The sequence below is a fragment of the Arachis ipaensis genome, chromosome B4 (assembly GCF_059453495.1).
Source record: "Arachis ipaensis isolate K30076 ecotype BB chromosome B4, ASM5945349v1, whole genome shotgun sequence".
NCBI lineage: Eukaryota > Viridiplantae > Streptophyta > Magnoliopsida > Fabales > Fabaceae > Arachis > Arachis ipaensis.
The window spans coordinates 143,202,939-143,216,482 of record NC_142439.1 but is presented as its reverse complement, the minus strand read 5'-3'; the positions used below and the strand labels follow the sequence as shown (position 1 = coordinate 143,216,482).

The window sequence follows — 13,544 nt, the reverse complement described above, 5'->3', positions numbered from 1 at the left end:
GGTTACAAAACTTAGTATTAATGATCCCACAGTCATAGACAGGAACATTCCTATCATACTTTATAAGCTAGAGAAGATATTTTTTCCATCTTTTTTGACGTTATGAAACACTTAATAGCCCACCTACTGTATGAAGCAATACTATGTGTGCTGGTTCAATTTTAGTGGATGTACCCATTTGAGAGGATGATTAGTTCATTCAAACACACCGTGAAGAATAGAGCTCGGATTGAGGACAGCATCTGAGCAGTATTCCTAGCTAAAGAAACATTCGCATTTTGCTTATTATATTTTTAATCTCATGGTGAGTCACGTAGAACAAGCGTTGCAAGAAACGATTAGTGCGGAGAATCCTCGTCAAGTAGAACAACATACCCAATCTTTTTACCGGAAGGAGCTGCAATGGGTGCAGACAATGACTACTGGTTAGAGCAGAAGAAAATCAACACTGCACATCTGCATATATTGCTTAACTGTGACCAAAATTTACCCTACCTCATGTGAATTATTTAAGTCTTCATAAATATTGTAATCTGAAAGATACTAACTTCTTAATCTAATTAAAACTTCATTATCCTATTCTATCATATAGGTCATTCCAAGAGCCAAATCCTGATACATCATTGAACAATTTTTTACGTTGGTTCAGAGAATACGTCAGTGTGCAGCTAACTGACACAACAGATTCGGAGCTAGTTTCACTTAGTTAGGGCCCAATGAATAAGGCCACTAGCTACCCGATATACAATGTTAATGGATATCGGTTCCATACCTTACAGTGGTCGATTGGAAAGAAAACAGATAACACCGAAGTTTGGGTTTGTGGGAATTCAGGTGGCGGTCATTCTGATTGGTTTAGTATGTTGCATAATATAATTGAATTAGAGTATTTCTGTTGCACTACGTACAAGGTGTACGTATTTAAATGTGAATGGTATGATCTAAGTTCGTGACAAGGAACACGAATACACAAAGACTACGATATGACTGAAGTTAATGAAACTAGGAAATATAGGCACTACCATTCTTTTATTCTACCTCAAAATGCATGACATGTATACTATTTGCTTTATCTAGATTCATGTAAGTTTAGTTGGGTAGTTGTGGTTAAGACTAAGCTAAGAGGCTGCATCGAGTCTGATGATAGGACAGAGAGTCAGGAACCTTACCAGATTGACGACCCAACTCCTTCGAAAATGGTTGTTGATACCGGTGGCCAATCACCCTTAGCTAGGTCTGCTGTTATGGATGATGACATTATTAACCTTGGACTAGATGTTGACACACTTCCACCAAAGGATGGCGATATTCAAGAAGAAGATGGGGTCGATAGCGACGAATAAGAGGAAGATGAGTTTGATGATAATAAGGAAATTACTTCAGAAAAGGAGGATGGTGAACTAGAGAAAGAAGATGAAGCTGATTAGAGTTAATGTAAACATAATTCTGTGATATGTATTTCTTGAAGAAATTTTGTAAAGAATGTAATCTAGTTAGTATTGTTTCATATATTTCAGTTACTATCATTCCGTATGTGTAATTTATATTTTTTATATTTCGCATCAGTTTTAAAGCACTATTTCAATTATTAATTACCAGGGTACATTATAGATGGACTGGAAAAGATTATTTAAAAAAATAAAAAAGACTACCATTGAAATTACCATCGGAATATTTCGACGGTAACAGCCCTGTCAAATTTTTTTTTTTAAAATTAAACTATTTTCGTCAGTATTACTGTCAGATTAATCCGCCAGTAAAATAGTGGAGAGACGTATAATATGGCGCCAATGTTACCGTCGAAAAATTTCCAATGATAACGTCCAAAAGATTCCGTTTTCACATTAACTATATTCCATCATTAAATTCGACGAAAATTACTATCGAACACAAGAAATTCGCCGGTATTATGCTATCGGCGAGGTTTATACCGACTAATTTATTCTTATGGTAATTCCATAAACTTAATTACCGTCAAATTTTGTTTATTTTTTTAATGTAATTCTATCGATACTTAACATTTTTCTTATAATGATTAATTTTTATACCTCTTAAGCTTTAATTAATACTAACTTAAATGTCGAAGTAATTTGCCGATTGAAAAGTCACCATGCGATGTCTTCTCTCAAACTAACCTTGCTAAAAATCTAGGTTAACTCTTTCCCGTAACAATAACCGTTTTAATTTGTTGTTATCAATTATTTGACAATGTGTTTTATTCTTCTTTGAATATGTCAGTTTGTTTGTTTTTGGTGAAAATCCAGGTGAAATCGACTTCACGTGAAGTTGATATCTGATAGTCGTTAGATGAAAATTTAGTTAAATCAGTCAAATCATCTAACGGTTCTCAGGTATTAACTTCACCTAAAGTCGACTGTACCTGAGTTTCTACCTTTATTTTTTTTCAAAACGACGCGACATCTAATCAATAAAGCAACTTTGAAATGAATCCGTTGATTTAACTTGTTTCCCCATAGCCACGAACTTGAAGATAACTTAAAATTGAAGCATCAAGCAATTAAGTACCAATATATAATCTAATCTATCTAATTAATGAATACTAGTTACTATATATTGTTAATCATATATGAAAGACACAGAGGAAAAGCGAAAGTGTAAACTCACCTTTATCAGTGCAATAATTAATTAATTAACTAGACATACAATAATGCTCATGCTAAACGACACTAATTCTTGTCACCATGTATGTGTTTAATTTGCATGAAAAAGCCATCATTCACCCCCTTTTTGCATTTTCGGTTGATAAGATTGCTCTACTATAATTGGGCAACATTTTTCAATACTTGGAACACCTCATCTTCTATTTTAAGAAAGCTAATTAAAGTAAATATTAATAGTTGAACGTTTATTTTGGATATATACAAATACATTATGTGCATGTTTGGGCGCCATTATTTTGTTAAAAAAAGATCTTTTTTTAACGAAAAAAGATCTTTTTTTATTTTTTAACGTGTTTGGCAAATTTCTAGTAGTAAAAGTAAAAGCACTAGTAAAATAAAAAAAAGATCTTTTTTGAGAAGCTGTAATTTACATCTTTTTTTAAAAGATCTTTTTTCCTTAAAAAAAAAGATGTTTTTCATGTAATAAATAAACAAAAAAGTACTTTTATATTATTATACCCAAACATAATTGATTGATAAAAAGACCTTTTTACATGAGATATCCAAACATAAAATTACTTTTACTTCTCTATAAGATCTTTTAAAAAAAGATAACTCGAAAAAAGATCTTTTATAAAAAGCTCACCCAAACAAGCCCTATATTTATCAGAAATAATCAAAATAAAATAGAAATGAATCTCAAACTTACAAAATAAATAACAAAAAAACAAGAGTATTCATTTGTTTTCAGAAAATACAAGTTAATTATAGATTTAATTACTATGTTAGTCCCTATAGTTTTGCGAAATTTTCTATTAGGTCCTTTACTTTTTTCTTTTTAATTGAGTTCTTGCACCAAAATTTTTTTTAATTGGGTCCCTACACTTTTTTTTTTTATTTAGGTCTATATACCAATTCTTTTTTTTTTAGTTGGGTCCCTATAAAATTAAGCCAATTACTACTAAGAAGAACTTAATTGAAAAAAAAAAATTAGTATAAAGACTCAATTAAAAAGAAAAAAAGTATAGAGACCTAATTAAAAATTTTACGAAACTAATAGACAGAGTAATTAAACCTTAATTACATTAATTATTCAGAGATCACGAAATCCAATCAAATTTGAACTCTTATAAGTTAGTATATGATTTGGATAATTGGATCCAAATTTCACACATGCATATATATTAACACTATCTATGATGCATTCAGTATTCATGGATGACCACATAATTTTTTTGGATCCGCGTGATATATGATTGTGACATTTTAATTTACAATTTCTTTTCTCCATGCCTCCATCATCATATGATTATAAGAAAACTGCTAATAGTGTTACGAATAAATACCTATTATTAAGTGAAAGGGTAACTAATAAGAAGTTATTTATTCGCAATAAAAAAAATTATTTATTTCTATAATTAACTTCATTTTCCCACACCAATAATTAGAACGATTCATTAAACCACCGGTATTTGATTTTGCGACAGTTTAAAATTGCCACTAATCATAAAAACAACCGCCACCATTAACTGTGCTTCTTGTAGTGTACACTATCTTTATCATATCACATAGCTTGCTTCTATATAAAGAATTAGCATTTTCGAGTTAATTAACTTCAAAGTGATTCCTTATATATAGGTTGATGGTGTATATTAAAATAGTGTTCAAAATTCTAATTAATTGAATCGATTATATCTATGAGATTGACAAAAATATACTATATTAATTTTTTAATTATTTTTTTATCAAGAGACTCATTATTAATTTATATAGTGTATTTTTTTACCAATTTTAAGAATATAATTAGTACCATTGAAGTTTTAAAAATAATTTTAGTACAGGTGGTCTAGGTTAAAGATCATTTTAAGGCTTAACAATAGCATTTTCAGGTTAGTTAGAGTAAGTATATAAGTACTACTATGCATACATGCATATTAAATATTAAAATAAACTCTAAAATGCATTGTTGATTTAAAAATAAATTAATCTAGGTCATCCAGCTATTATATTTCATTATCATTTATTGGTGAATTAAATATATAATATCTTTATTACGAAAAAGGAAGTTGAAATTTGATTAAAAAGAAAATTATGACATAAAAATTACTAACATATCAAATAAAAAGACAAAAAATTATTAACTAAACAAACCAATTTGCACAAGAAAAGGGTAATAATGGTATCACCGTATTGTATGTTCTAGAGATTTAGAAGTACTGCAGTGTCTTCTAATAAAATACTAAGTAGAAGAAAAATTAACCCATTAATCGTACTTATTATATTATTATTATAATAATACAAACAAGAACAATGCCTTTTCTACACTACTTTATTATAACTACTTAGAAGTTTCTCTCATCATATCTTACGTATACGACATGATTGGTTTTTCCGTCGGCATATGATTGATCTCGCCGTATCTGTGTACAAATCACTACAAATTAATATTAAAGTACTCTTACCTTCTTTTAATTTAGATCTCTCATGTGCCCTAATCGACCAATCGTGAGGTTCCTATAGCTATAACTATGCACATATATTAAGATAAATTAAATGTGTACTTATCTATTTATAAATAACTCAGTAACTAACTTTTTATTAGTAAATAAATATTATCAATCTTTCTAATATTGCAAAATTATTCTTTTAACTCTTATTTTTTGAAAGATTTAAAATTTAAAACAAAAAAATAATTTCAAAAAATTTTAATATCAATTAGAAAAAGTTAATTTTTTAATTAAACTATTTATTTATTTAACCCGTAATTTAGTTATTTGTTTATATTTTAATCTGTTGCGTGTATCCCCTCTCACTCTCTCATACACCCCCTACTCTTGTGTTCATGATTGGTTTAATATTAATATTTTTATTTATTTCATTATTCCGTCATCTAACTATATATCTATTCATTATTGATAGGAACATACATTATTATTTGAACCCGCAGATAACACTGCCATCACAATCCTTATTTCTATCAGAAAGCAAACACTCATACCTGAATAATTCTCTCTCTCTCTCTCTCTCTCTCTCTCTCTCTCTCTCTCTCTGTATATATATATATAGTCCGCTCAATAATTATACGTATTTAGGATTTTTGATGAGTTTGAATTGAATTTTAAAGATAAGATTGAAAATTGATCAAATAAAAAAAAAGATTTTTGTTTGGGTGGTAGGAGAGAAATATAATAATAACAACACATTATTGTTAATGATATTATTTTCTAAAATAAAATAATAAATTTATTAAAATTTTTTGGAATATACTTATTCCTTTTGTTGAAAATATATAGTAGACAAAGGCAGGCCAGCTGTTGTGTCAAGATAAGAAGAATGTATGTTTTTCTTCTCCCCAAGACATATGGAGAATTCATTTATTGTTTCCGAAACATAAGGGAAACGCTTTCTCTTATATTCTTTATTTTTTATATATATATATAATAGCTGAAAACCCTTAATCACACTACCATTTTGGCTTATTTTGATTATTTTTTCATTTACTTGGTGTCATTGTTTATTTTCAATGAGTATTTTTTAAATATTATTTTTTATTTAGTTTTTAGAGAAAAAAAAACTAATAACTGCTATATAAAAATAGATATTTAAATTAATTAAATAATAATAAATTTTTAAAAAAATTAAAATAATAGTGTAGATATTTTGGAAAGAAAATTTTTAGAAATGAAAATCTTCCTCGTAAAAATTATATTAACTTATTTCCTTCAAAAATCATCATTTTGTGTATCATAATATAAACTTAATTTTAAAAAATATTAGTTGATTTAAATTTTATTATCTTAAAATCTGCTCAATATAAGATATAGTCGTTCAATTTGAAGAGTGTTAAGGGGCTAGCAGAATTTGTGATGTTTAGCCATCATCAATATTTTTAATGGTGTAGAATTAATCATTTTTCTTTTGATGGTTAAGTACTTGCCAGATTTCAACAAAAGTGCTACCCCTAAACTTTCTCGTTCAATTTATCATAATAATATAATTGGGGAACTGAGACTTTTTAACCAACAAAATTAACTAACAATTCATGTTGGAAAATAGAAGAATACATAAAAAATAATACATGAATGAATGAAGGAGCACATGCATGATGAAAATAACATGAACCTATTTGAGGTGTGGGGTTAAATAAGATAAAATGTATGTGTTGGCCAAAGAGGTGATGAAGTGGTAGTGATTCTAAACTCTTATATCATTATTAACCTCAAAATGGTGATGGATGTAAAATTGTAAATATGTTGAAGATAAGAAGAAGAAGAAGAAATAGAGAAGGATAACAATAATGCAAGTAGGCAATCAAAAACAAAATGAAGGGTTTATGTGGTCCCCTCATGAAGGCAGAAAGGGGCAAAACAGCCAACAGCTAAATGGGTCATCACCACAGTACATAATAATATGTGTATGTATGTATGTATAGTTCAATTCATTCTGAATTCTGAAACTCTAAATACCCCACACCGCTCTCCATTCTCCAACCACCTCTTTTTCATTTGCGTAACCGTAAGCACAAGTTCACTATTTCACCCCAATTCACATGCAATTTCACTTTCTTTTCTACCCTTTTTGTCTTCTCATTTGGTTTCATCTTATTTCCATGCTTAATTGCTTGCTCTTACCTCTATAATAATAAGTTACCAACACAAACACAAAACTACTCCACCATGTGCCAACCCTGACACATTCCAACCCCACCCTCTCCCTCCTTCTTCATGACCCTCAACTAACTCTCTCTTCTATTCTATTTCATTCATTCATTCACCACCACCACTTCCATTCTCTCCTCGTTACTTTCATTCCCATGGTTACCGTCTATCCCCAACCATGCCCAGCTTCTCCTCTCTCTCTGGGTATCTATCTCTATCATTCTATATATGCATGTTTCTAGTTATATGCTTATACTATGTTGAATTTTTGTTCTTTTATTAGGTGTATTGCTCGACTATTCAACTCTCAATCCCACAATTCAAGCGGCTCCAACAGAGGAGATAGTACTACCAGCAGCGATACTGTGGCTGATGACAATCCTGTCGCAGGACCGGTGGAGTGTTACGCTTGCACGCAAGTAGGCGTGCCGGTGTTCCACTCCACCAGCTGCGACGGCTTTCACCAGCCACAATGGGAGGCTTGTGCGGGATCCTCCCTCGTTCCAATCCAGAACCGGTCCAAAAAGGCTCCGACTGTTCGGACAAGAATTCAGTCGGGGCCTTTCGGACAGGTTCTGGACCCGAGGAGCAAGCGTGTGCAAGTATGGAACCGGGCTCTATTGCTAGCGCGTGGAGTGGCGCTGGCAATTGACCCGTTGTTCTTCTACGCGCTCTCCATCGGGAGGGAAGGGTCGCCGTGCCTGTACATGGACGGAGGGCTGGCGGCGATGGTGACGGTGGCGCGGACGTGTGTGGACGCGGTGCATCTATTCCACGTGTGGCTGCAGTTCAAGGTGGCGTATGTTTCGAGGGAGTCGATGGTTGTCGGGTGCGGGAAGCTTGTATGGGACGCGCGTGCAATCGCGTCGCACTACCTGCGATCGATGAAGGGATTTTGGTTCGATGCCTTTGTAATTCTGCCAGTTCCGCAGGTTCGTTACGTTTTTCTTTTTCTTTTTCTGGCACCACCGCACCGAACAAACGCTACTCTTTCATGCTTCACTGGTTTTTTCTTTTGAACCACGTGTTGGTATCTTGGCTGCTACTGTTTTCTTTCATTAACCATGGAGAGTACACTTCACTGTAAATCCGATTTTCATTGTAGTAATTATTGCTAGCAATCATTCATGCATACTTCTATTGTCTCTCTGTTCCAAAATATATTCGTCCTTTTCCTACATTTATAACTTAATAATAGATGAAGCTTTGAAGGTAATAGTAAAAATTAGGAAATGTCCAGCGGCAGCAACTTTGTTAAATTCTTATAAGTATGTAATCAGTAAAGAAAAGTGAGTCATTGGATGAAATATCACACTAATCTCACACCATTAAAACCATCATTAATGACTATTTGATGGTTACAAGTCACAAAATTACTTCCCTCTAACATTTCTACTAAAAATTGGTAGATGATAATTTAATAAAATTTGTTAAATTATTTAATGGTTAATAAATATTAATTTTTTATAAAAATAATTTTATGTGAATTTTCATCTTAATAATAAGTAATAATAATTTTAAAAAGAGTAACCTAGCTTGTTGAAGAAGAGGTAGATTCTCGTTTGAAGTAGATTAATAATAATAGTACTATGTGTACAATAAAATTAAATAATAAAATTTAATTATTAGTATAAAATATATATTAAAATATAAAATATATTTATAACTGATTTTATAATTAATTTTAATATAAATGTAACATTTTTTATTAATAATAAAATAATATTAAAAGACTAACACTTTTAGTTAACTAGTGTTAGTTTACATATATCACAAAAAAAAATTGTTTTACAGTGACTATTGAAAAAGTAATATCTTAATTATTATTTGAAGAATTTAAATTTTTAGGCTTTATGCGTTCAAAATAAAAAGATTAATTATATTTATGCTTTTAGTATATTAAAATTAATTATATTTTAATTAAAAAATAATTTTCATGTATCTTATATATATATAACTAAATGTACACTTAAATTTATTAAGAACATATCTAGCAATTTTAGATATGTATTTAACTTTATTTTCAACAATTTTCTTTGAGAAAATAGTAAATGGCAGGCTCGGTACCTGTAATTTTGCACATGAAAGGTGTTTTTGTTCATCGTTTTTGTTTCTACTCTCGTGTAAAACTAAAACACACGTTCCAGTTAAAATCAGATCTCAAATATACTTGGTCATAATATTTTGGTAAACAAAACCAATGATTAGTATATATTATAACCAGAATTTAATTTCTAAGTATTATAATTTTTTTCTTAAGGAACTAAGATACTATTTTCAGATTTAATTTTGTAAATTTTTTTAAAAAAGTTTTTTATTTTGTATTTGGTAAACCAAAAATAATGACGTACTTATAATTATAATTTTTAAAAGTATTTAAGAAGGTACTAAAATTTTTAAAAAATAATATAAATAGTAATAAATATTTATTTATTATTATTATAATCTTTTAAATTTTAAAAATAATTTTATCAAATACAATTGTTATTACGTGTACTTATTAAAAATTATTTTTAATTTAATTTAACAAATATATTATTATAAGTTTTATTAAATTATCTTTTAAAAATAAATTTTAATAAACTACTTTTGAAACAGATTCTCAATAAAAATAAGTTGTTTGCATTACTAAGAGGAGCTTTTCTTTTTTATTTTCTTAATTTATTGTCTATCATGTTTTTTTTTTTTTTTTATACCAAAGATAGGAGACTCGAACCCGCAACCTCTTAATTGAATATGGAGAGACTATGCCATTTGAGCTATAACTCATTGGCTAAAATTTGGAAAGATATGTGACTCGAACCCGCGACTTCTTATTGTCTATCATGTTTGCTAATACTATATTATTAATATGTATAATTAAGGTGATGTATGTTTCCTTAAAAAAAGAAAATTCAAGCATAGTTCTAACTGAGATTCCCCCAACATAATTAACCATATAGTGTCCTACTACTATCTCATGAAATATTATCCCTATTTAATATTTATATATTGTTCCTGAATTGAACGACAACATTTATTAATTATTGTACCTGCGATCGTTCATTTATATATGATACTTCTTGGAATTTTGTTACCATGAAATAGTATTATTTTACCTTTGCCTTTTATTCTGCTCTTGAAAATAATATAATGCTGCTTCTGTTGTCAGAGGGAATGTTTCTAATACTTATTGAAAAAAAAAATTATTAATTAGTGTTAGTTAAATTTCTAAACAAGTCATCACACTAATACAGTGAAGTATACCTAACAACTATAATTGATAACTGCGTACCAATAATAAAAAATAAAAGTCATTAGTCATGATCACACTCCTTTTGTCTTATTATTATTATTATTATCTGATATCATGGTCCACGATATTCATAAATGGTGATTGTGATTAGCTTAGGATTATGATTAGAATTAGCAACTTGAACATTTTATTAAGAAATCATAACATTATTGATTGAATTTCTGTATACTAGTATTATATATACCTACCAAACATAAGTATATAATAGAATAAAGTATATTTTTTATCTCCAATATTTTTGATATTTTTTAAAAATATCCCAAATGTTTAATTTCATTCAATTTTATCTTTAACGTTTTCGATTCATTTTAATTTTGTCTCTAAAATTTTACATGGAATTAATGTCCATGAATAATTCTGACACAGATCGAAAACATTAAGAAAAAAATTGAATAAAACTAAATGTTAATGATATTTTTGAAAAAAATCGCAAACACTAAATACAAAAAGTATACTTTACTAAATATTTTTTCTATGCAAATTGACCAAATACTAAGCTAGTTTATCTTATTTGAACAAGAAAATTAACTATCTCACTTTCTAATTATGTGTTTCTTAATTGTATTTGCAGGCTGTGTTTTGGTTGATAGTACCAAAATTGATAAGAGAAGAGAAAATCAAGGTCATTATGACCATATTGCTCTTAATTTTCTTGTTCCAATTTCTCCCAAAGGTTTACCATAGCATCTGCATGATGAGAAGAATGCAGAAAGTCACAGGATACATCTTTGGAACCATTTGGTGGGGTTTTGGCCTTAATCTCATAGCCTACTTCATTGCTTCACATGTAAGAAACCCAACATAAATTGCAGATTATTGCATATATATGGTTATTGAGTCGGTTATTAGACTTAAAATTTTCAAATTATAACAGGTAGCTGGAGGGTGCTGGTATGTTCTTGCGATTCAACGAGTGGCGTCGTGCATCCGGCAACAATGCGAAAGAACAATGGGATGTAACCTGTCTCTGTCCTGCTCTGAGGAGGTATGCTACCAGTTTCTGTTGTCATCATCAGGGACAGTTGGAGGTTCATGTAATAATGGAAATGGAAACTCAACAACAGTTGTGGTTAGAAAGCCTTTGTGTTTAGATGTTGATGGCCCTTTCAGATATGGAATCTACCAATGGGCACTTCCTGTGATTTCAAGCAATTCTCTGGCTGTCAAGATTCTGTATCCCATTTTTTGGGGTTTGATGACACTTAGGTTGGATACTATTCCAAGAACAAACAAATTCTTTCATGTTTGTATGTTTGTGTTTGATTCATTATTCATGATGATTTGATTGTTGTTGCATGCAGCACTTTTGGTAATGATCTTGAGCCAACAAGTAACTGGTTAGAAGTGATTTTCAGTATCTGCATTGTGCTCAGTGGATTGCTGCTATTCACTTTGTTGATTGGTAACATTCAGGTATCAAAAGAAAGTACGGTGCGTTTGGTTTGCGTTTTCATTTTCAGTATTTTCTGTTTGTAAGACTTTTTAAAGAAAGAAGAGAAATAAGAAGTCAAAACAGAAAATAAAACGCAAATTAAATACACATTTATTATTCATATTTTTCAAGTTTCTCACTCAAATATGATGATCTAACAATGAGGATTGTGAAGGTGTTTTTGCATGCTGTGATGGCGAAGAAGAGAAAGATGCAGCTGAGGTGTCGCGACATGGAATGGTGGATGAGGAGGAGGCAGCTGCCTTCGCGATTAAGGCAAAGGGTTCGCCATTTCGAACGCCAGAGATGGGCAGCAATGGGAGGAGAAGATGAGATGGAATTGATCAAAGACTTGCCGGAGGGGCTAAGGCGAGAAATCAAGCGCCATCTTTGCTACGACCTTGTTAAAAAGGTGAAAAAATATATGATTAGACGACTGTATAAATCTCTTTTAGTACTACGAGTTTATAGCTATTAAAATCAATGATAATTTTTTTATAGGTACCTCTGTTCCACAATTTGGATGAGCTTATACTAGACAACATATGTGACAGGGTTAAGCCTCTAGTCTTCTCTAAAGATGAAAAGGTATATATATATATATATATAAATCCATATAAACAACTAAAATTTTGAGTCCAATTTTTCAAATGATCACACAATTTAACACTTCAATAATGTACTTGTGAATCAGATAATTAGAGAAGGTGATCCAGTACCAAGGATGGTGTTCATCGTCCGAGGGCGAATAAAGCGCAACCAAAGCCTCAGCAAAGGAATGGTAGCATCTAGCATCCTTGAACCAGGAGGCTTTCTAGGGGATGAGCTTCTTTCATGGTGCCTTAGGCGGCCGTTCATCGACCGGCTTCCAGCTTCCTCGGCCACATTTGTGAGCCTTGAACCAACAGAAGCCTTTGGCCTTGATTGCAATCATCTTAGATACATCACTGATCACTTCAGATACAAGTTTGCCAATGAGAGGCTGAAGCGAACCGCGAGGTACTACTCATCCAATTGGAGAACTTGGGCTGCTGTCAACATTCAATTCGCCTGGCGGCGTTACAGGCAGAGGACTAGAGGTCCGGTGACCCCTGTAAGGGACAATGGTGGCGGAGGCGGCACAGAGCGCAGGCTCTTGCAGTATGCTGCAATGTTCATGTCAATAAGGCCACATGACCATCTTGAATGAGAGCTATATATCTCAATGTTGATCAGAATTTCCAGAGCTTTCAAGTTGGTATATAAGTCATGGAATTATTCATAAGATGCAGAGAAGAAATACATGGAAAATGGGCATTTGCATTTGGAAAATAAAAAAAATAATAAAAAAAGGATGAATAAAGATTTGCTATGTTCTTTCATTGTTTATGTAGTTTTGCAAATGAAGTTGTGTTGAGAATTGTAATCTTGGATGATTTACTTAATGAATGATTTCTTTTTTCTTTTGTTCCAATCTATAGTTTATCAAACTACTGAATTTTTTTTATTGCTAATATTTTAGATGGATTTGATACAAAAAAATAAATTTTCAATAACAA

At 30.8% G+C, this 13,544-nt stretch overlaps 1 protein-coding gene across 1 annotated transcript; it reads left to right on the top strand.

The window, feature by feature from the left end:
* The first annotated feature begins 7,005 nt into the window (after window positions 1-7,005).
* On the top strand, window positions 7,006-13,459 carry DND1 (Cyclic nucleotide-regulated ion channel family protein). The gene is made up of 8 exons (XM_088484037.1): window positions 7,006-7,483; window positions 7,563-8,211; window positions 11,146-11,361; window positions 11,449-11,780; window positions 11,876-11,987; window positions 12,182-12,418; window positions 12,508-12,594; window positions 12,701-13,459. The coding sequence occupies exons 1-8, from the start codon at window positions 7,458-7,460 to the stop codon at window positions 13,193-13,195; spliced, it is 2,154 nt and encodes a 717-aa protein (XP_088340163.1). The 5' UTR covers window positions 7,006-7,457; the 3' UTR covers window positions 13,196-13,459.
* The last annotated feature ends 85 nt before the right edge of the window (window positions 13,460-13,544 follow it).

Excerpts from the sequence above, each read along its gene's own strand:
- DND1 (XM_088484037.1), top strand. The coding sequence starts at position 7,458 with ATGCCCAGCTTCTCCTCTCTCTCTGG. Across the intron at positions 11,781-11,875 it reads TGGGGTTTGATGACACTTAG|CACTTTTGGTAATGATCTTG; the intron begins GTTGGATACTAT and ends TGTTGCATGCAG. Across the intron at positions 12,419-12,507 it reads GCTACGACCTTGTTAAAAAG|GTACCTCTGTTCCACAATTT; the intron begins GTGAAAAAATAT and ends ATTTTTTTATAG.